This window comes from Nakaseomyces bracarensis (assembly GCF_045282275.1).
Source record: "Nakaseomyces bracarensis strain CBM3 chromosome Unknown Scaff12_0, whole genome shotgun sequence".
Taxonomy (NCBI): Eukaryota; Fungi; Ascomycota; class Saccharomycetes; order Saccharomycetales; family Saccharomycetaceae; genus Nakaseomyces; species Nakaseomyces bracarensis.
The window spans coordinates 1,180,192-1,202,815 of NW_027263958.1; the positions used below are offsets into that span (position 1 = coordinate 1,180,192).

At 33.8% G+C, this 22,624-nt stretch overlaps 6 protein-coding genes across 6 annotated transcripts; 2 read left to right on the top strand and 4 right to left on the bottom strand.

Moving 5' to 3' along the window:
- Window positions 1–27: 27 nt before the first annotated feature.
- On the top strand, window positions 28–3,555 carry RNJ42_03914 (uncharacterized protein; the record flags this gene model as incomplete). The annotated part of the gene is made up of 1 exon (XM_071054078.1): window positions 28–3,555. The coding sequence occupies one exon, from the start codon at window positions 28–30 to the stop codon at window positions 3,553–3,555; it is 3,528 nt and encodes a 1,175-aa protein (XP_070910490.1).
- A 385-nt stretch (window positions 3,556–3,940) lies between these two features.
- Window positions 3,941–5,230, top strand: HFL1 (Hfl1p; the record flags this gene model as incomplete). The annotated part of the gene is made up of 1 exon (XM_071054079.1): window positions 3,941–5,230. The coding sequence occupies one exon, from the start codon at window positions 3,941–3,943 to the stop codon at window positions 5,228–5,230; it is 1,290 nt and encodes a 429-aa protein (XP_070910491.1).
- A 616-nt stretch (window positions 5,231–5,846) lies between these two features.
- MRS4 (Fe(2+) transporter) lies at window positions 5,847–6,737 on the bottom strand (the record flags this gene model as incomplete). The annotated part of the gene is made up of 1 exon (XM_071054080.1): window positions 5,847–6,737. The coding sequence occupies one exon, from the start codon at window positions 6,735–6,737 to the stop codon at window positions 5,847–5,849; it is 891 nt and encodes a 296-aa protein (XP_070910492.1).
- Window positions 6,738–7,389: 652 nt separating this feature from the next.
- Window positions 7,390–8,634, bottom strand: YSR3 (sphinganine kinase YSR3; the record flags this gene model as incomplete). Its single annotated transcript, XM_071054081.1, has 1 exon — window positions 7,390–8,634. The coding sequence occupies one exon, from the start codon at window positions 8,632–8,634 to the stop codon at window positions 7,390–7,392; it is 1,245 nt and encodes a 414-aa protein (XP_070910493.1).
- Window positions 8,635–9,881: 1,247 nt separating this feature from the next.
- Window positions 9,882–10,055, bottom strand: RNJ42_03918 (uncharacterized protein; the record flags this gene model as incomplete). The annotated part of the gene is made up of 1 exon (XM_071054082.1): window positions 9,882–10,055. The coding sequence occupies one exon, from the start codon at window positions 10,053–10,055 to the stop codon at window positions 9,882–9,884; it is 174 nt and encodes a 57-aa protein (XP_070910494.1).
- Window positions 10,056–10,329: 274 nt separating this feature from the next.
- DYN1 (dynein heavy chain) lies at window positions 10,330–22,458 on the bottom strand (the record flags this gene model as incomplete). The annotated part of the gene is made up of 1 exon (XM_071054083.1): window positions 10,330–22,458. One exon carries the CDS (start codon window positions 22,456–22,458, stop codon window positions 10,330–10,332), a length of 12,129 nt encoding a protein of 4,042 aa, XP_070910495.1.
- Between the last annotated feature and the right edge of the window lie 166 nt (window positions 22,459–22,624).

Here is a 22,624-nt window from a genome sequence, read left to right on the forward strand (position 1 = left end):
AACAAGTGTGTTTGAATCTATAATGTTATGTCCGTGAAACGTAGAGCAATCCAGGCATACAATCTGTATCAGCACTATTTCCCTACCGACCGGATTCTTGCGCAAAGAATATTTAAGGCCACTGTGAACACCACAGTGGCATTCATATTCACACTCATTCCTAAGGTGAGAGACCATCTAGGAGGGGAGCCAGCTATGCTGCCGTTAATATCAGTTATTGTGCATCCGGGGAGACGGGTTGGTGGTACGATCAAAGGTGCTATTTATTGTACAACAGGGTTATTGTTTGGACTGGCGTATTCGCTACTGGGTAGATTTCTGGCTCGGAAGTGTTTGGGTGATGGTTGGGATATTTTAACAGAGTCCCAGCAGAAGGAGTTACATTTTGTTCGGTACAGGGCTGCCCTTGCCATACTTGCGATGTTTGAGACCATTATGTTGTTCGTCCACGGTTGGATGAGATCAGTGAATCATCTATATTTTGGTATTGTCTTCCCTGTCTTTTTAGTGGTACATTTCACATTTATGGCCCCATTAAAAACTAGCGCTGCTGATATTGCAAATAATTTCAGTACCCCTTTCTACCTCGGTATCGCAATGTCAATATTCTTTAACCTTACGCTTTTCCCAGAATTTGGTAGTACTTATTTAGGTAATGCTGCTATTGACGCCTTCAAGGAAATGCATAAGTCTATAAGGGATACTGTCCAGTTTTTCATTAATTCCCCTCTACCTAATGATAATAGAGAAGAACCAGTATCGCTTACTAAATTACTGAAATGTAAGACCACCGTTAGAGCCAAGATAAATAACTGTGAAACTGTTTTGGAAGAATGTTTATATGAGTTTTCTTACTCGTATCTGTCGCCAGTTAAACTAAATCCTCTTCTACCGATCATGAAAGATATATCTATTTATATCACTGGATTGGTAAATGCTTGTCAGTTAGAGTTTATGTTGCTAAAAGAGCTGAACTTGGAAAACATCGAAAAACTAAGAGAGCTCGTAGAGAATATTGGAGTTGATATCGATAAAACATTGAAAACTGATATGTTATTATTGGCATATGCCTTTGATGTCAGTACTGATAGAATTGGGGAACCTGCTTATAAAGATAAGAAAAAGAAAGAGCTTTTGAACGGTGTGAATCCATTAAATAATATTGAAGAATTAAAACAATCACTTGATGCGTTTAAAGAAAAGGTTCAAGAAGAGATTTTAGCGGTCGACATTGATTTACTAAAACCTGATGAAGAACTATTTTTATTTTCTACATTTTTAATTAATCTAAAGCAGACTATCGAACTTATTATTGATCTTACTCTTCAAGTGAATGCTGTTTATGAATCAAGATTAAGGAGAGAACAAAGAAAATGGCCTTTTGGAAGATCTTTTTGGATACCATTCTTTCAAAACTATAAAAATATACCGATTTTTAATCATGGAAAAGCCACAGAAAATGATGCCCTAAGAGGTACATTAAATGGGGCTGGAGAGAGATCAGAATTTGTTACAAGACGTCCATCATATGAAGAACAAGAATTGCTTAATCAACAAGCTCAGACTAATAGAAATAATGACTCAGACTTGGTATTACCTTTTAGTAGATCCTCCACATTAAAACAAACTAGTCATTTTTTTGCAGCATTACCTGTTAAAACACATCGATTTATGGTAAGGTCAAAAGAACATTTCCGTTTTGGGTTTCAGGTTGTGGTGGCTTTAATGTTAGCTTCTTTTCCAATGTTTATCCCTAAAACCAGGGCCTGGTACATAAGTTATAGAGGTACTTGGATTGGTTTCGTTTGTATTTTATGCTTGGAACCATCTGTTGGAGGAACATTCTGGGTTTTCTTCCTAAGAGGTGTAGGTGTTATCGTTGGTGCGGCATGGGGTTATCTTTCTTACGCTGCAGGTATCCACAATAGCAACCCTTATCTTGAAACGGTGATAACTGTTTTTGGAGCTGTTCCGGGTTTTTACTTCCTGTTAGGTTCGCCATATGTTAAAGCAGCAATTATTCAGATTATTAGTATATATGTGGTAATCTTGGCAGCAATGCTACCAAGAGACGATCCTCCAGGGATATTGCTGAGTTTTGCCAAAAGATGTCTAGCAGTAGGATATGGTGGAGGTATAGCTTTAATTGTCCAGTTATTTTTTTTCCCTGTTAAAGCTCGTGATCAATTAAATGAGGAAATATCTTTCATCTGTGGCTGTATCAGTGAAATGGAATTATTATATGCAGTTGGTCTAGACGGCGAAGAACATGAAACAGAATTAAATGAGAATCGTTTTAAGAAAATAAACAAACTTTCTTCAAGCGCAAAATCGGCACTAAGTCGAGCAACTGCGTACAAAGGGTTAACTCGTCAAGAACCACGTTTGAAAGGTGAATATACAGGGCTCGAAAATATATTTACAGAGGTGATTTTTGTTCTCCAGCAAATTGTTGAGAGGATGGACAACCAATCGATACTGAGAAGACACTATGGTAATAGTATAGCAAAAGGTGTGAATCCTTTGGTTTTTGCTTATAGAAGACAGCTTGTGGGTTCAACGATCTCACTTTTCCGTGCAACTCAGGAAGCATTTATAAATAAAACACCGCTGCCCCAATTCTTACCTAGTGCAAGACTAGCACATAGAAGATTGCTAGTCAAGATTTCCAAAATTTTACCGCGATTTACAGGCATGGTAATTCCAAAGGTAGAAGTGAAAAGAGCTGAAACAGGTGATTCTACTACGACTTCCTCTGATAGTGAAGAGGAACTAACATTCACAGCCAATAAAATAAACGAGAATAAAAAACAAATGCTGGATAGGGAGACATTCTTAACATGGAATGCAACTAGTGCTGCTACAGAAGAGATTATAGATTATATCGAAGAGTTATTAGAACTTACAAAACTCTTAGTTGGTGTGAATGAGTTCAAATATGGGTTTTTGTCCAGACCAATATATGAAGATTGGGCAGCTGAGGCTGCTACTGGTTTCGACAAATTCTTAAATGGGGGGAGTAATAACAATTTAAAGCCCGCTGCAACATTCAATGAAGAGGATGAGTTTGAAACTGTCCTTCAGGAGGGAACAACAAAGGCATCCTCTGCGAGGAACACAACCAATAATACTGCAGCTAGTTCCAGGACTGGTCCTGCTGATGCGCCAAACTTTGATTTTTACGCCATGGATTCGATATCTTCCAATATTACATCAGACCTGGATTCAGAAATGTCAGGTTCACCAGCTGAACCAATTGCTCTACATGAGGGAAGCAAAAACAATAAAGGAGAAATTATGACTAATACTTCACTCAACCTGGCAAGAATTGCATCTCACAAGGCTGGAAGTAAAATGGACCAACTGCCTAAAAAATTCAGAGACAGAAGTTTTTCTATTGGTACCGTGGCAGACCAACTACCTGGCTTATCTAAGAAGAAGACACTGGGTGAGGCAAATGCAGATTACTATAATGATTCTACCGATACTTCAGATGAGGATTTGCCATTAGTATTGAAGAGAATTGTCAGTAGAGGCAAAAAGAAAGGCAACTAAAAGTTGTTTGGACTACTGTTGAATTTTTTTGATAATGACCATATTTAAGAATATTTAATACAATTACACTTTGAATAAACAAACAATTAAATTAACTAAACAGTTACTATTTATATAATATATATTCGATAAGTTGACATTAATAGTGTAATTTCTTGAAGCATCGGCCATCGGTTTATTAGCAAAAAGAGAAAATTGATTAAGCTAAAAGGGCTCCAAGTTTAAAAGTATACAAATACATTGGTGTCTGAAAGAGTAGCTGTTATTGATTCTAAGGGTATATTGAGTCAAGTTAAATGATATGATTTAATCCAAGTTAAGAAATTTACAAGGTTTTCAATTTTTTGCATTTTTGATATCCCAAGTGTCTATTTTCAAGGGTCAAATGTTAATCTTCGATGTGCTAAAGAGCTTCTCCTTAGGTCAGTATTGTGCCTCTTTTTCGTTGGTATCTACAGTAATGGCACTTTATACCATATTTATGCATTTATTAAACTATAGAAAGCCGTTTGAGCAAAGGTTGTTTATTAGAATCCTGGTTGTGGTCCCAATATTCTGCATAACCTGTTTAATATCAGTTACGTATCCGTCAGTTGCGCGCCGGTTTGTCGATCCTTTTAGAGAGGTATATGAAGCATTTGTTATATACACATTTTTCACTTTACTGATAACGTACCTCGGTGGTGAGCATGAAATCATATCTACAAGAGCTCTCAAACATGAGCCTGTAACACAATTTATACCATTGATTGGTTCATATCTGAATAAGATAAACATATCAAATCCTGCAGATTTTCTATGGATTAAGAGAGGAATTTTACAATACGTTTGGTTCAAACCGATATACTGCATTTTAATGATGTGCATCGACGTTTGGGATCTCAAAAAAATGAATATAATCTTAGTAATTTTATTCAATATTTCGGTTTCATTATCGCTCTATGAATTGGCAGTGTTCTGGAAATGTTTATATGATGATCTGCTCCCTTTCCATCCCTGGCCCAAATTTCTGTGTGTTAAAATGATAATTTTTGTATCTTATTGGCAAGGCTTGATTATTCTTTTATTGGGGCATTATAAACTATTGGGGAAATCTGAAGAATTCAAACAGTCGGATCTCGGATACATTTATAGAAATGCCCTGCTCTGTTTCGAAATGATTGGGTTCGCATATTTCCACCAGTGTGCCTTTCCATGGGAATCGTATTCAATTAAGGAACTACCCTTAGGTAGTAGGGTCAAATTATGGTATGCTATTAAAGATTGTTTTGGTATAGGTGACTTAAAATGGGATACAATGCGGGCATTGTATGGTAGTTCCTACTATAACTTTAGAAATTTTGATTCTTCCGTTGAGAGTAGTTTGTTGGCGCAAACCAATAGAGATTCAAGAATTAGAAGAATCAATGAAGGTTTAAGATTTACGAATAATGGTGAATCCAGATATTGGATAGATTATGGTACTGTTTCTAATTCTTCTGGAGTAAGTGACTCCTTGCGAAGTTCTGATGTGAAGAAAAAAATATCTGATGACTGGGATGATACCATCGGGACTATGGGATATATTCCATCTGATCCTAATTATCCTGTAGTTTGGGATATAGAAGGTGCTCGTTATAGTACCTCACTAAATAGACTTAGAGATGAAATAATAAACAGATCGTCAAATAACTAAAATTTAAGGTACTAAAATACGCTGCTCGACGTGTTACTGTATAGAGGTTATTCAGTTGATCATTCTTGTATGTACTTAAATTTGCGTCTAAATAACTATTTATTACGAAGTTTTAAGAATAGAAATTAAATATAAACCTTTCAAACTATCCGAATAAGAATTAAAAAAAATTAAATGTTCTATCAGATGGATATTTTGATTACAGTAAGATAAGTGTCATTATAATATTGATTTTAATTACACGATTCCAAAAAAAAAAATGATTCTGGTCATTAACCATGACAAAACATAGTAATAAAAATTCAATTTAGCTCAAATGCAATTAAATGAAAGCGGATAAAAATTGTGCCTAATGTACTGTCCTGAAAATTTCAAAATTTAGGAAATTAGTTCTCATGCATATATGTTGTTAATAAGTGTGTATGTGTTCGTAGCTGAATGCCATATTTTCAGATGAGCTCTACAACTACTTACGTGACTCTGCACTAAATTATCTCTCGAATAAAATGGGACTGAAATCTGTCCTTAATGATATAAATCAAGAACCAATTGTTCCTAATTAGGCGGTGACAATAATGAACATCAAATTGGTAAAAATTTTATGGAGGTCAATCTATCATGCAGAATTTACTAAAAAGTGCTTGGCACACTCATAAGCAGTCCATGAAATTGCAGTGGCAGGCATATTAGCAATTACCCTCGGCTTCAGACCTCTCCAAAAACCTTTCCATCCATGTATTTGGTATATAGCCTCTGCTGCTCTCTTGAATGTATTTGCTTGTTTTAAAACCTCATTAGATACTGTTTCACTACCACGAACCTGAAGGACAGTCTTTATACAGTCTAACGGAGTGGTAATTGCAGCACATGTAGCACCACTGAGACCACCACTTATACAATGCACAAACGGGTTATAATCATTTGTTGGGTTTAGGAATTTTGTAGCAGATTCATATATGGCAAAGTTGAAGGCCGCAAATGGAATGTTCATGACTAGAGTTGTAGGATAGGAATAATAAAAGGCTGCAAATCCTTCATTTTTGTAAATATTCTTTGTGACGTGCCATACCGATTCTTTAGTATTTAGTTGCATCCTCTGTTTGATCACATCAAAGGGATTCATCAATGCATCGGCCACTGTTGTTGCAGCCATACCACTAACAGCAGTTTTCAAGGGCTGGTGGGTGTTTATGTCTTCTCTTTCAATAAGCTTGGACTTAGAGAATTCGTAAGTAGCGAAATAGACAGCATGTGCCGGACCTGCACCTAGTATCACTGACTGCACACCTTTCCAAAGAGCAAATGAACCTTCCGCAGTTGCAATTTTAGATATTTGTTTGATCAGACCAACAGAGTTAGAGCCACTGGCTGATTGTATTCGGGTCTTTAACGCATCAACAGGAAACAATACACAATGCTCCATGATGCCCGCAAAGGCACCAGCCATCAATTGATGATGTAATGGCGCACAAGCAGGTAACGCCTCATAATCAATTTCTTCCTCCATTTGTATTTAATATATATCTTATTTTATCGTTATGGTTTCCACAGTTATTCAATCCTAGTAACCAAAAAGAAGCCCTGCTTTTTTTTTTATCTCCCTTAAACGTAGTTTTGTTTGATAATTGATTAGTTCAAGTTTATTTCTCGTTAATATTAAGTATGATAGTTATCCTTAATCGTTAACGTTATATCAATGATGATTTATATAGCAGTTAGCTCCCTTTATTGCCTATTTCTCCTTAACACAGACTAGCTTAGATAGTAGCAGACTTAAACCCCTCCAAAAAAAAAAACAATGCAGATATACTGAACAGGTCAAATGAAGAAATAAAAGACTAGTAAACGTTCCTCTTTAACTTTAACTATGATTATTGACATGTGTATTCAGGATTTAATATTCTCATTGAAATTAAAAATTTAAAAAAATTTTTCAGAGGGAAAAAATGAATTTGAAGATGTCCAGAAGCCCTTTTATTGCCTTCCTACGGGTGTTTCTGTACAAAAATGTGGAAGTGATTATCGATATACGATTCATTACAACGATGGACAGTCATATCGATTAAAAGTAGTAAAGCTATAGTATATTGATTATGTATTTTGAATATATATAAAGATGATAGAGAGGAGTAAAAGGTGGGAGGAGGGAGAAGGGGTTCTCATGCAATGTTCATACGTTCGAAGACGTAAGGGCAGATCAAGCTGACGGTGGAAGGAATTCCAGCGTAGATGATGAATCTTCCTAGGATTTCGATATTTGGGACACCAATGTGGAGGGGGCATTCTGCTTCGTGGGTTGTCTTTTCGTGTTTGGCGTGTATTTCTTTTCTGTCATCTTTGAACTGTAATACATGGACGAGGAAGAAGTATACCACGGGTTTACTCAATAGGTACTTCCAGATAACAACGCATAAGACACCGAAGAATACTCTTCCAGGAATGGTAATGGCGTTGTCTACCGTCAAGGGCACCACGGAGCAGGTGAGATCCAGATTATATCTGGCTATGAGCCAGTTAGAGATATCGAGGCCCGAAACCACACCAACAAAAGCAACACTATCCTCGAAACATGGGCACTCATCAACCGGTTTGATGTGTGTATATAAGAGCATGAGGTTGAAAGCAATACTGGCTGCTGGAAACCATTTGTAATGATCGGAATGGAAATTAGGAAAGCCATAATCCATCACGAGCTTAAGAATAAAACAAACTAGACCTACACCAATTCCACTGACTAGGTCCAAGACACCGTGCATACCACAGTAAACACGACCTAACACAAGTGTGAAATAGTAAAATAAGACAGCAACTGATAAAAGGGCTTTCATTTGTATGGACACGTTATGTTGGACCCAAATATGCCATAGGAAATACACACTCACACCTGTAGCATTTGCAGTATGAGATGATGGTGCACCATATTCTCTGGTTGTGTATTTACTGAGAGTGATCCTCTTCACTGGGGGTGATTTTGGTCTAGGGAGACACCAGTAGTCTTTCAGATATCCACTGAGGTAGATAGAGTACCCAAATATGTATACCAGGTCTCTGGTAAGTTCCCAATGGCCGAACCAGATCGGAATGGGTAATGTAATGATATAAAACGTATGAGCTCCCATGAAAGCGGAATATTTGAAATAGACATCTAAGACAGGGTGGCGGAATTTTGATTGTATATTAGATAAAAATTCAGATTGATGATCTGTATATTTTGTAAGTGTTTGTCTCATCCAAAATCTCATTGGAGACATTCTTTTTTGGAAATGCTCAGCAGGGTGGTTACCAGGGTCAGAGTGGATATGCTTGTCAATAACTTTCTCTACTCGGACAGTTCTCTCATTTTTCTTCTCATTCTTTGACTTATTGACCTTAGTTTCTGTAGTTATGATTTCAACAACAGACATGATGTTTTGGGTAATTCGAAGTATATTTGAATTGTTTTCTTCCGTTTTTTATTGCGTGTATTGCGTGTATTGCGTGTATTTTATCCTGATAAGGTAGATGAGTGTAAAAAGCCTTACCACCTATATAATAAAATCACTAAAAATTTTTGTTGATCCAATAGATTAATATCTCCTACCCATACAATTTTCTATTTCTTTTTTTTTTTTTTAATTTCAATAACAAGTTCACTTTGTAGAGTATCAGTAAGTTTGTATAATGAAATCCGAGGTGTAATAAATATTTAATGTTGATGCGATTTTTTAATAGTAATTTATCAGTTAAGATGAATTTTAATGCACGCCAACCTTTGGTTATTAGAATAATTCCACGAAAATAAAAACCGAATGTGATCAGAGAAAATATTTTTAAAAGAAAACTGATTATAATGATATAATCATGACTTAAAGAATATTGACTGTAAAGTAATAAAGTTACGAGGATGGGAAAAAAAAATGAGTCGGGTACACCTTTCCTATGTTTGGTTTTTATACTACCGTATAAGGACTTGAACAATAACGAATTAAAATTTCATGAGGATACTAAAAAGAAGCAAGACAAATAGAAAGAAGAAAAAAAAAAAAAGGAAATGTAAAAACACCAGAGATTTTAGAGCAAAAACTTGGGATAAATTAATTATCCTAGTAATAGTAATAATAGTAGTGAAGACCCAAGATAATAAATAAAAACAAAGAAGGGAAGGAAGGGAAAAATAAATAGGTATGCAATGGAGTTCGCTTAACACGCGAACTTTTTTTTTTCCCTTTCACCTCAACCCTTTTCGTGCTTTCCTTATTTAGTGATTAATACGTGAATATCTCTGTGTAAGATTTCAGTGCTCCCTGCAATCTCCATTATGAAAACCCTTCTCCTTCTCTAATATATTATATTTAATGTAATTGTCAATTGTCCTTTCCTCCTCCTCCTCCTCACCCCCCCCATTTCATTGTACAATATAGCCATGTGAGCAGCGCAGTAGAATAGCAAGAATACAGTGAAGTAAATAAACAAAAAGGAAATAAAAATGGGAAAATAAAATAAAAAATGCCTGATAATGAAGTTAATCAAATTTCTACAATAACGAGGCAGAGCAATTCCAACTTGCTTCTGCACATACTACGTCGGTCGTTCTTATAAACTTCATGACGACATTACCTTAACGATCACTTCCAGCAAGTGAAAACACCAATTGCAAATTAATAAAAAAAAATTAAAAAAAAAAAAGCAATAAACAAAAAAAAAGAAAGAAAGATAATATTTTGTACAGGTTTGTTTGTCCATTGAAATTTCTTGAGAGAGAAGTTTTGATAAAAAATAAAAAAAAATGAAAAAAAAGAAAGAAAATATAAAAACGAGGCGCAGGGAGATACGGGTCCGATGTCATAGCGAGTATACCCTTCAGTTCCGAATTTATCGTTGTAAGAACGTTAATGGATCACTGTTTTAAGGAAGAGAACCACTTTCATACGTAAAAGCACCCGTGATGCATTGGCAGGCATAACATTCTCAACTTGGCATTAGAGCGGAATTTCATATGATCTACCGTTAATAAAGATAAATAGTACAAGTAAACCGATGTTGTTTATTTAAAAGTAATCTTCAGATGGATCAAGGGTTTTGTATTCTTGCTCATTTTATTTAAGTAAACACTGGTAATGTTAATCCTCGAATAAATCTAGCAATGTAACTGCTATTTTTTGCATTCTGGATAGCTCTAGAGCTTTTATTGATTCATCCGAAATATCTAACCATTCTGATTGCCAATCGTCTGTAGCCTCTATAGATTCTAACATAGTTGTAAAACCCTCATGAGAAGCACCACATTTAAATTCAATGTTTCCTATTGTAAATGAATCTTCAAATGAAGTAGGCAGAATCTTATCTATTATTTTCGTTAGTTCTGCCCGATCGGAGTCTGATTCAATTTGACTACCATAAATTGAACTATTGATAACTGATCTAATCTCGTACCAAAACTGATCTTTTCCATTAGAGAGAAGACTACTAGAGTATTGGATTAAAAACTGAAAATCGGTCTCGTCGAAATATACTTCAGTTGAAAAACCACCATATGGTGCATAATAGGATTTGAAATTAATAACGCTATGCATCCAGGCTGCAGAGAACAAAAAGAAATTCATACATGGGTCTTCAAAGGAGGAGTATTTTGAGGACAGATTTTTCACCATAGATAAGAAGTTATCATCCCCCTCATAATATATTTTATCTGTAAGTTTGAAGACTGAATCCCATGTGTTATCAGGTATTTCGTTGATAGTCATTATAATTTTAAAACGGTTATTCTCGGGTCTTTGCTCTAAAAAATTCCCCAAATAATGAACAACCCATTCCATTGAAAGTTCAATATTTTGTAAGACTATGCACCCGCCATTAGATGAACACTCCTGTAATTTTTGTTCCGCCCATGCTATATTCTCTTCTGCACCTAACGGGATTACAGCTTCAACCTTTTCTTCAAAGTTATCTATAATTTCAAGAGAACCATCTTTCTTGTAAGAGTTCATCAATAAAATATTGGAAAAGTGTTCACTGTTGATAAATTTTCTAAGAGTTAATTTATTGTCAAAAATACGTCCAAAATAACGCTTAATTGAAAGTATTGAGTTACCTAATTGAGAATTTTTTAGCAATAGTGGGATACGATCGCATGGTAGAATGTATGATTCAGAGTTAAGGATAACCTTTAAAAGTTGTCTAATTTGATCTCTTAAGGACTCGGTTTCATTTTCGCCGATAAATTCCGGTTTATTTCTATAGCGTAGTTCGAATAATAAAATTTCAAAAACTAGTTTAGTGTCGGATTTAAAGGAAAATAACAATATGGAGTATAAAATTTCAAATATTTCGTTTAGTAGTGAATCAACAATGAATTCATTGTTATTGGTACCAAAAGTAGCCTGGTTTTGTATAGCAATTTTGATGTATTTTAAGATTTTTGATGGAGAAATGGAAGACATTTGATTCAGGTATAATATTTTTTGAATGACTGTAAAGGCCTTAACAATTGTATTACTTATGATTTTGTATTTGTCGATAGTGATTTCTAATTGTTTAGAGTGATCAATAGTTTCCAACATTTTCTCACTTATGTTGTCACTTTCCCTTTTCAATTTCTCTAGTGTTAATATGAGATTATCGTTTTCAAGTATGGCGCCATCACTAGAATTTATTTCTTTTAGAAGATTTTCTTCAAGTTTTGTTAACTCTAGTTTTAGATGTCCATGTAAAACTTCTAGCTTGTTTCTTTTTTCTTCTAAGGTTGGTTCTAACAAAGATATGATGGAGTTTAAAGATCGTTGTGCGATGCTGCCTTCCGTTATTGAGAAATCAATAACATTTATACGGGCTTCGATATATGAAGGTAAATTCACATTTGAGCTATTGGTTAACAGTATAACTTTCATATTGTCTTTATCTCTTTTTAAATTCATGATACGGTGAAAAATACTAATGTCTATTATATCAGCCTTTCGAATTATTATAGGGCCACCAAATTCAAACGCCTTAACGATTTTTTTCTGGAAGTTTTTATCTGAAAGACTTAATACTGTAAGTTGACGCTCATATATGCTATTAACTTGGGGAAGAATATCATTTTGAGCATCAATGACAAAGGGAATACGCATATGGATAGTTTTGAGAAGGTAAAGCCTAGTAGAAGAAAAATTTTCGCTAGACATGTTATTTTCACTGAATTTATTTTTTATCTCTTGCGGGACAACATTTACTGCAAACTCAAAATTTTGATCGAAGCTGATATTATTTTTAAGCAATACTTTCTGCATAGCTATTCTAGTTTCATATTCGGTGTTTTCATCTAGGCATCCAAAATATACCAGTGTTGCTGCCTCTATAATCGAATTGCCTACAAGTTGGTGTTTGTTATGCAAATATTTATCTTGGTTTTTAGACCATCTTCTCTTTTCCAGAGATAGACTGTTTAAAAGAGTCTTTGATCGAGTCAATTGTTTTGTATTCAAGAATATCCCTCGTTTTATATTTTCTACTTCACCAATCAATTCAGCGTACTGTATTTTGGAGGTTTCCATTGCTTCTTTCAGATCTGAAATCATTCCCTCCGCTGCAACAATTTTCGATCTGTAATTCATTGATTTTGTTTCTAACGTTTTGATTTCATTTTCATAAGGTTCAATTTGGTCCAATATATCACTATATTGAATTTGTGCTATGATCCAGTTATATAATGGACCACATGCTTTACTTGCACGGTTAATTACCTCATAATTAAAGTTTGGATCAACCAAAAATTCATTCTTAATTCTATCTTTATTTTTGGCATTATTGGCATCACGAGCGTCGAAATAAACAATATCGCGGATAAATTCATCTTTTCTTATAATAGACTGTATTTCTTTCCATTCATTAAAGCTGTAGCCAAGTAATTTACAAACGGCCGCTAGAATTAAACGAACTCCCAGTGGTGGCTTATTTAAAGAACGCATTTCAATAATGTGCTCCTTTTTTATGTTTTTCACTCCTTGTTGAGCGGCATCTAAAACTGGTTTAATCTCTGCAATATTTGCCAAGATTTTTCTCTTGTGTTCTTTGATTGCAATTTCCTGCTTCTCCAAAATTTTCTTAATTTCTATTGTTGCTTCATGTTTCCGTTCTACCTCATTCTGATCTGTGAGCATTTTATCTAGAGTTCTTCTCGCTTCAGCTTCCTTTTCTTCTAGCTGTGTTTTATCTGCAGACAAAGTTGAAGTAAGTTTCTGTACAGTCAAAAGTGTTTCGTTAAGCTTTTGTAGACCAATTAATTTAAATGTTCTTGATTCTTCTAATTTTTTCAGTTCCCTTGAATATACTGCTTTAAATGTTGTGGTTAAGTCGATAAAATAGCATGGAGAATTATATAAAAACTTTCCGGACATTATTAGTAGATCTGAAAATTCAATTAAGCACATTGTGATTCTGTTAATGTAATCCGTGGTAATATTATCCTTCAGTTCCTTTTCATGTTTTGAATCCGTTGGAAATGGCAGCATATCAAATTGTTTAATTGCAAATGTAAAACAGGTATCATGAGACCAGGGTGGAAACCATTTAGTGTTGCATCTATTGATAATTGTAGGAGAGTTGATAATACCACCTTCTTGGCTAGAGTTGTCTACTGAAACAACAAAAAAAATGTGAAGATTTTTTTTTAAACACTTGTTTATGAAGTTTAACATTTCGGTGCGATCATTTATACCTCCTTGTATTGCAGTTGACTTCTCTTTCATTGCATTCAGTAGTGAGCTCAACTCTTTACCGCTATAAATATCAGGCAACGACGAATTAGCTAGCAGGTCGTTTAACCTTTCTAAAAACGAAGTATCAAAATTGTTATCACATTCTATAGCAACGCATTGTTTAGTATCTTTGATGATGCATTCATATATAGTTTTTTTTAATACGACATAAAAATCATCAAGATCCTGAGAGCTGGATAAATATATTTCTCTGTAATGGAAACCTAATAGCCAATTTGTGAAGCGCAGAATAGTTTTTTTTTTTAGACAAGGTGGACCTATGTATAGCCCATGACCGCCTGGTTGCCGGATGATTCTCTCAGTTGCTATGATATCTTTCGCAAAGTAATTCATGAAAAACGTTGTATTAATATTGTGTTCTTCCAAAAATATGTCGAAACGTTGACTTAAAAAGTTCGTCAATTCATTTATTTTAGATTCCCGATACTCTAAATGATTAATGCTACTGAACAGTAGGGTATCTATTGACACATCCTCTTCAGTAATAACGTTGGGGAAATGCTCTTTACATATTTTCTTGGTTATCATTTCAAAGCACTCCCTTTCGCTATGAGATTCTAACCTTTCCCCGAATAAGTTCCAACATTCAAATAGCCAAAGCTTTATTAAGTAATTACTATCTATAATTGATGGACCGTCAATAATAGAGTTGTTAATGGAATTAACCAGTTTAGTTAGTTCTCTTGGAGAACATATGTATCTTGGATTACCAGAAATGGAAAAGTTTTCCTGAAATGTTTGATAAATCTGCAGAGTAGCACAAATAATTGGATTATGGTGTATTTTCAATTGAGGAAGCAAATCAAATATAGGCTCCATATATTGCATATATATGTTCTCTAATGATTTCATATTTGGGTAATCAATATACATTAAAGTAAAACATTTTAATAGGCGCTTTGGTAACGGTTTTCTACCAAGAAAACTTGTAGGATTGCAAGCACCAACGATAACAGTATCATTTAGTACTATCCACTTTTTAATTGAAGTGTCCCAGAACCCCTTCTGTTCGACAAGTTGTTTTATTAGCAGTGAGGTGCAGTGTGAGCCCATGTTATCAAGTTGAGGTAAGTTTAATTCATCAAAAAATAACACTATTTTCTTCTTCTTCTTCGGTATTATTGCAAAGTAGTTCCCCATGTTAACGATCATCCCTGATTTTTTCAGAACTCTTATTATATCATTTGGAGTAGTAGTTGCAGAAAATGAGTATGTTGTCAACTCGATGTTATCACAGGAAATAATACTTTCCTTTACTAACATAGTTTTACCTGAACCGGGGGGGCCAAATAGAATGACATTGTGATTGGCATTGATTAATGATATTAGTGTTTCGTTGTAAAGATAAATATCATTGGTTGGCACCAATTCATTATTGGACAACCTTGAGCTACTATTGCTGATATTAGTTGATATTTGACTCTCAGTTTGAATAATATCTTTATTATCTAAAGATAGAGACAAATCAGATAATTTACTACCAGCATCCCAGAATTTGACTTTTTTTTTCTTTTGTATCATATCGATAAAAACTGTGCTCTGATCATTATCTAAGTGGCTAGTAAAGGCCACGGTTAGGAATTTCGTTAAAAGGAAAGATATTAGATTGTGGCTTTCCGTTTCATTATCATTAAATAGTGATAAATTATGGATCATGAACTGCTTGATAAGGCCCGTATATGTTCGGATCGCTTGTTTCGTTGTGGCGTGAAATCCTTGTCCACATTTAATGGCAAAACGACTACAGTCAGCTAGTAAATCTGTAGGTAAAAATGATTTCAGAAATGTCAATGTGTGTTTATCACAACTTCGCGCAATATTTACTAGCATGATATGCAGTTGGTTTTGAAGATAATCGGAATTATCTATAGTGCTTGATGCAAAATAAATAACATTACTTCTCGATATTGTTGCAGGGGTTAATTTGTTTACGGAGTCAGTTTCACAGATTATCTTCACGTTTGTTGTGAGTTTAAGGCGTTCACCACTTCCCAATGTAAGTAGTTTATTATCATCAAGCATACTATTTAATGCTTCAAGATAGTTAGAGTCCAATTCAGAGTCAAAAATTATCCAGTAGTGATTAGTATCATCTTCATTGACACATTTTCTAATTATTTGGGTAAAAATACCATCCACCCATTCAAGTGTAATATTGTGAAAATAACCAAAAAAATCCCTTTTTGATAACACCTTAGGATCGATGTAAAACATTGATATTTTCTGATCCAAATCCCTCTCCATGTGCCGCTTTAATAATTTTAACGCAGTCGTTTTACCCATTTCGGTTTCACCTAATAATATAATTGAATTGGAGACATCATATATGTTGAATAAATCGATTACTTTTTTTTTTAGGGATTTAGTAGGAATTATGTTGATATCGCTACACAATGTATTAAAATTATCTGCTGATATTATTTCGTCATCTTTTATTAATTCATTTGAATACTCTTCTAAATTTTCCTTTATAGTATCTTCAAAGATTACAAAATCAGAGTCCGTTAATCGCGTGGATATTATCCGTCTTAAAAGGCTAACTATTGTGGCTTTTATAGGAAATGGATTGGAAATTTTTGCTAAAGTTCTAAGGATTGTTTTCATTGATCTTAAACTGAAATCGTAATGTGGTTGATGTGAACATCTGTTATTCAAAGTAGAGAGGATGTTGGTTAGTTGAAGTGAAAGCCCATCAGATGTATTATAACCATAAATATGAAGTAATGTTTCCACTATTTGTTCAGTGTCAGAGCTGTTATAATTGAAATGTCTAAATAATTTCCTAACATTTGTAGGTAATGACTTTCTTCCTGAGTATTTCGGATTCAATGTAATAAACAATCTCGTATCAGAATGAACAAAATATTCGTTATTGTAGTAAATTAGCGAACTGCCGGAGTTTTGTAGGGTTTTTTGAATTTTGTTTAATAACTCAGAGATTGAACTCATTACAGAGTTATCAAGTCGATTAAATTCATCAAAACTGACCCACAATCCTGTATTTATGACACCTACTAAAATTCGAAACAAATCAGAAAAGTTAATCAAATCATCACAATTGAAGACAGTGACAACCTTTCCAAATAAGAAACCCAGATATTTAATGACTTCTGTTTTACCTGTACCAGCCGGGCCTTCTAGACAGGAACCATAGGATTGGGTAAATGAAAGTAAAAGAGATTTATGTGCAGACATTACTATATTTGTATCCACTAAATGTTCTGGAACCCCAATGTAATTAAAATCATAAATATATTCAGAGTTATGGATTTGGATTTTTATTTCTGTCCCATCTTTCGATGGATTCAGTGAAAAGAGCATTGTGTTTCTAAGAGAGAGTTTAGCCTTTTCGACATTACCACGATGAGTAGATAAGATATCAGTATGATATCTATATTTCATTAGTTCTAAAATCAAACCTTCCGCTTTTAGTTTATTGCAGCTACTTTCTTGAGATTCTTTCCAAAAGTTCTGCAGTGACTCCATATTTATTTTAATAAAGTGCAGTATTTCGTCAACAATCTGCTGCTTTCCCGTAGTTCCGTAATCAGTTAATAATTTAGAACAACGTATCTGGATAGCGAGTAGGATAACTTGGTATGGTGTTTTGAAGAATAAATCTGCTATTTCCCAAGATACCTTGTTGATATTGGTGACTTGTTCTATAAGAGTAATTCTTATAGCTTCATCTATTTTCGTGAATAGTTGTTTTGCAGATGTAATATTATCTAATTTAATATTACAAAGAAGCTTTAAAGTTTCACCTTCAATAGATTTCACAGCGGATATAATGTTCTCTTCGACTGTCAAAGATTCAATTGTCTGGTAAATTTTTTTTAGGTATTTGGAAATTACTTTAATATCACCGCCGCCGCCCAATATATCTAAAAGATCTTGATCGTTTAAAAAATAAAATCTTGGATATTCATGTCGTTGTTCTTTCAAATAGTGGGAGAAGCTTTGTTTTAAGCTTTTTAATTTCATAACGAAATTTTCCAACGTAGCTTTTAGATTGGTGAAGTTCAATACTTTTGAAACCAAAGGTAAGAACATGATTTGATTAAGTATATCTTCGAATGTTCTCTCAATTGTGATAAACCTAGCAGACTCCATCGGCAAAAGTTGTTTGATAATTTCACTTGAGAAAATCTTAGAGAATTCAATAATGAAAGATTGGCATTCTTCCCAAGTATTTATTATTTCGGCCAAATTGGAAAGGTCGTTTGTCAAGTTTTCTACTGGCTTCTTGAAAGCATCAAAATAGGTAGCATTTTTCATTGCATAAAGTTCTTCTGCGTCATCATTTATTTTTAATCTTAAATTTTCCCAATCGTCGATGATAGGGATATTATAGATACCTGTCTTAAAGATCAGTTTTTTGTTTTCCCAATATGCTGCAATAGTATTGAGAGATTTCTGAATTGCTTTTTCCTGCTCCGCCTGTTTAAAAACCTTTTCTATCTCAAGTTTCTTACTCACTAATAAGTGTAAAGAAATATTTTTCAGTTTTATGTCACCTAATTCTATTTCGGATGGAGGTTGCTTAAGATTTACATCTAAAATTACGCATAATTTCTGTAAATGTCTAGATTCTAGGTTATCCGAACTAAATGCCTTGAGCAAGCCAAAATTATTCGTATAGTATACTATTGTATTCTTCAGGTCCTGATAACTAATAAAATTGTCCGGTAATGTCTTTAAACATTTCAAGCTTTCTCTAATTTCTCTTAGACGCAATTCTGTCTCGCTTATAATTAGTTCTGAAATGCTAATATCCTGTAGTTCCTCAAATTCCATCTGATTATTTTTTAGTTCTATTAAGTCTGATAAGATATTAGTAATTTCACTATGAATGTTTTCATCAATGCTAATTACTGGTGTGAGCTTTTGTAAGCTAAATAAATCAATTGACTGGTTAATAAATAGTTGCGATTTTAAAATAACTTCGGTATCATATTTCATTTTGTCAAACAGTTCGATTGATAACTCCAAAGATTCCTTTTCAAATATTAAATTTTTCGATAACCATTCACTTTTCAGTCTTTCAGATTGTTCTACGTATATACTAATTTCATTTCTAATCATATCCTCTAGAATTGTAGCATTGTTAGCTATTTCCTTAATGAGAACTTCAAAATCAGATTGTAATTGTGTAAATAATTTCTTAATTGGAACAATTGGTGAAGTAAGTTTCTTTTGAAATTTTTCCAGATGCTCAATGCGTTTGTGTGTATAGAGTATAATATCGATTTCAATTTTCAATGAGTTAGATTTTTCTACAAAGTCCAAATAATGAAGAACAATATCTTTAATTGGAATTGAGCCAAATGATTTATCTTTCAGATATTCAATATTAGCAATAAGAGGATCGATATATCCTAGAATATTTTTGACTTTGTTGTTATTCAAAGTGATTAAAGGATTTAACACAACATTGATCACTTCTTTAATTTTTGATTTCAACTTAAATTCGATATTTTTAAGGTCAATACTAATATAAGACGATAACGAAATACTAGTTGTATCTAAAGGTATTTTTTTTATCAGCTCTACTATCTCATCAGCAAGTACAATCAAGTTTTTACTCTCTTTATCTAACAAATCATTAGGATTGAATATGTTATAATCCATAAATATGATCATTAAATTTTTAGTAAAATTTTTTCTTTCCTCCTCAACTAACTTTAATTGCTCCTCGATTCTGTTTAAAACTTGATTTTGGGGATACTCAAGGTGATGGATTGAATTCATGATTGCTGATGAATGAAGAATCTTCACTCCTTCCACTTCTATTACGACGGAATGGAATAATTGGTGCAAATCTGACTGAAACACTTCGATCCACATCCTTTTAATACCAGATGGGCTGGGGCTTAATATAACTGAGTTATTAACGATCTCTGGTTGAATAGTGACGGCTGAGAACTTATATTCTTCCATCCATGAGATGATTATATCCGTAATTGTTCTAAGAAAAAAATTTCCTATATTGGTACAGTATTGAGATACTATATTTTCATTAACTTTACTCTCAGTTAATTGCTCTAAATTAACCTGAATCTGTTGAGAATGTTTTTTTAACAGCAAGTTAGTAACTGGAAACTCTCTTATTTCTCTTGCAATATGTTGTAAATTCTCTTCAATATCTACTAAATGATGACGGTCATTCATTAGTTTTTCAATATTTTTGTTAATTTCTGTAAAAAAACTGGTATTTGTTGTTGCCATTAACCATTGCATATTAATATGATCAGTTATAAGATACCATATTGACCAAATGTCAACTTGAAGAATGTCCCATAATATTATCGTCCCTTGGCATTTATTTAATATAGCCATAAAGAGGGAAATATTAAGTTGTAATTCTTCTGCAGATTTATATAATAATTGGTTCTTTCGTATTAATTGGACAGCTGCTGGTTTTATGTGGCAATCATGATATGTAAGAAATTTTAGTACACGATAAGAATCTGCTAGTGATGGCTCTAAGTTAACCATCAATTCTAGTTTCCCATTTTCTAGTGGAATGATTTTCATAACAGGCTGTTGTAAAAGGTTTTTATTGAAAAAGGAAATAGAATCAGACCATATTTCCACATTTTGCTCTAATATTGATGGTAGGTTAAGTTTATTGTAGAGGTTAAGTACAACGATACCTTTAGGTGTTTTCTTCCAATCGGATCCAAAAAGCTGGGTTAAGATGTTCATTTTGCTATCAACGAAGATGGACATTGACCAAATATCATATATTTCGTTGCAAATTTGATAAGGACCTGTTGGTGAATAGTAGCTGTATGTGGTGGATTTCGTATTCAACTGTTGATTAATGTCTAAGATTTGCTGGCTTGTTAAATTTAGCATCTTATCCATATATAATACAAAAGCAGACTGAATTGAAGTACTAAACTTAGCTAAACTACGAAGTAGCTCCATTGGTTCGAGAGTACGACAATCATTCTTGGTATCATTGTACAGAGGCATATCCTCTAGCTTGTTAATAATTTTTCTTTCTATTTCAGGAGTTACTTTTTTGCATTGTGTATTGAGTTCACTTACTTTTATTGATATATCCGAGATAAATTCCAAACTATTTCGTAAATTAACAATGGTACTTCTGTCTTTATCATAGTTAGTGTACTCAAAAAAGCATATGCAATTTTGTAGGGCTTGTAAATGACCTCTAATATTGGAGTAAGTTTTAAGGGCAGTGAGGAACTCCCTGTTATCCGGCAACAGGTTAATAATGCTGGTGTAATCAACGTCAGATTTACGTTGATATTCACGAACAATAAGCTTAAAATTGGTTAATTTTTCTCCCCATAATTTTAAGCATGTTTCGATTTCATTAAGGGTGTCATTAAGTACTTCTTCTTCCAAATGTGAGATAGCAGGATAATATTCATCAAATGCTGTAATTAGGATATTATTGCTATATGAAAGAATCTCGATTACACGCTTTAGGGGATAGTTTACTGATATGAATTTGGAGAGTGAAAAGAATACTTTATTTATGAAATCTGAGGCGTTATCCAAAAAAGCGCCTGAATGCATATGTATATTGATAGGAATTGCATCTAAGAACTGTAGGTAGCCGTTTATTTTATCCTGGGCGAGGAATATATCGTGGTCTAATAGATTATGAAGACTTGGTGTGCTAATTTTAGTTTTCTTGAGGATATTATATGTGATCTGATTTTCGGGCAAGGATAATTGATCTATAATGCGACCGATGACAATATGGAGTTTTTGCCAGAAATTTTTCTCATCTAATATCAATCCGGAAGGTATGCTATTTGTGAACTCGGCTATAGTTGATATGGACTTTGTCCAAGATATAAGACAATGTCTTAGTTGATTTCTAAATTTAGAGTCTTCCAAGATGTCTTCATCAATGAAGGATTTATAATTCTGGGCTGTTGCGCCTTGAGAAACGGCATGTTTTATTGCTTCGTGAATGGTAGAGTTTAGTTGTGGTGTTTCTATTTCGTCATTCAAACGGTAAAGAGACAATACTGTCTCTCTTATTTTACGCTTGGTATCAGCCAGAGAGGAATTCGAATACTTTACAGGGTCCATTGATATCACATTTTCGACCATAGCACCGATATTACTGTCAAAAAACTTAGTTAGACCATCTACATTGAACAATGTTGGGGTGGTAATGCAGGTAACCTGACCTTTAATAGGTTTATCATCCGCCCACTCTGGTCTATTTCGTACCATCACAATTGAAGACATTAGATCTCGGTCATTGGTAGACGGCACCTCGTTATTTATCCACAATTCGCTAAATTCTTCATCTTCTCCATCATGTTTCAGAGTAAATCTAATCATAGGTTTTGCATTTTCACCTTCGCAGAAGTCCAAATAGTCCTTGTGCTTTAATAACTTCTTCTCAATGTCCTGTCTCAGTTCAACGTCATCTAGTAACTGAGGGCATATACCTGTTAATGCTGTAATAATATACTTCGCGATTTTTCTATTCCTTTCCATTATACTGTTATATAAGGATGCCACAAAGTAATAAAATAAGACAAAATAAAGTAAAAGCTTTGGAAGGAAGAGAATTTGATCTGATATATGCCTATCTGTAGTTTGGCTATCTTAATACTTTTAAAAAAGTTCTTTTGCTAATAATATATGCTAGAAAATAGCCGCC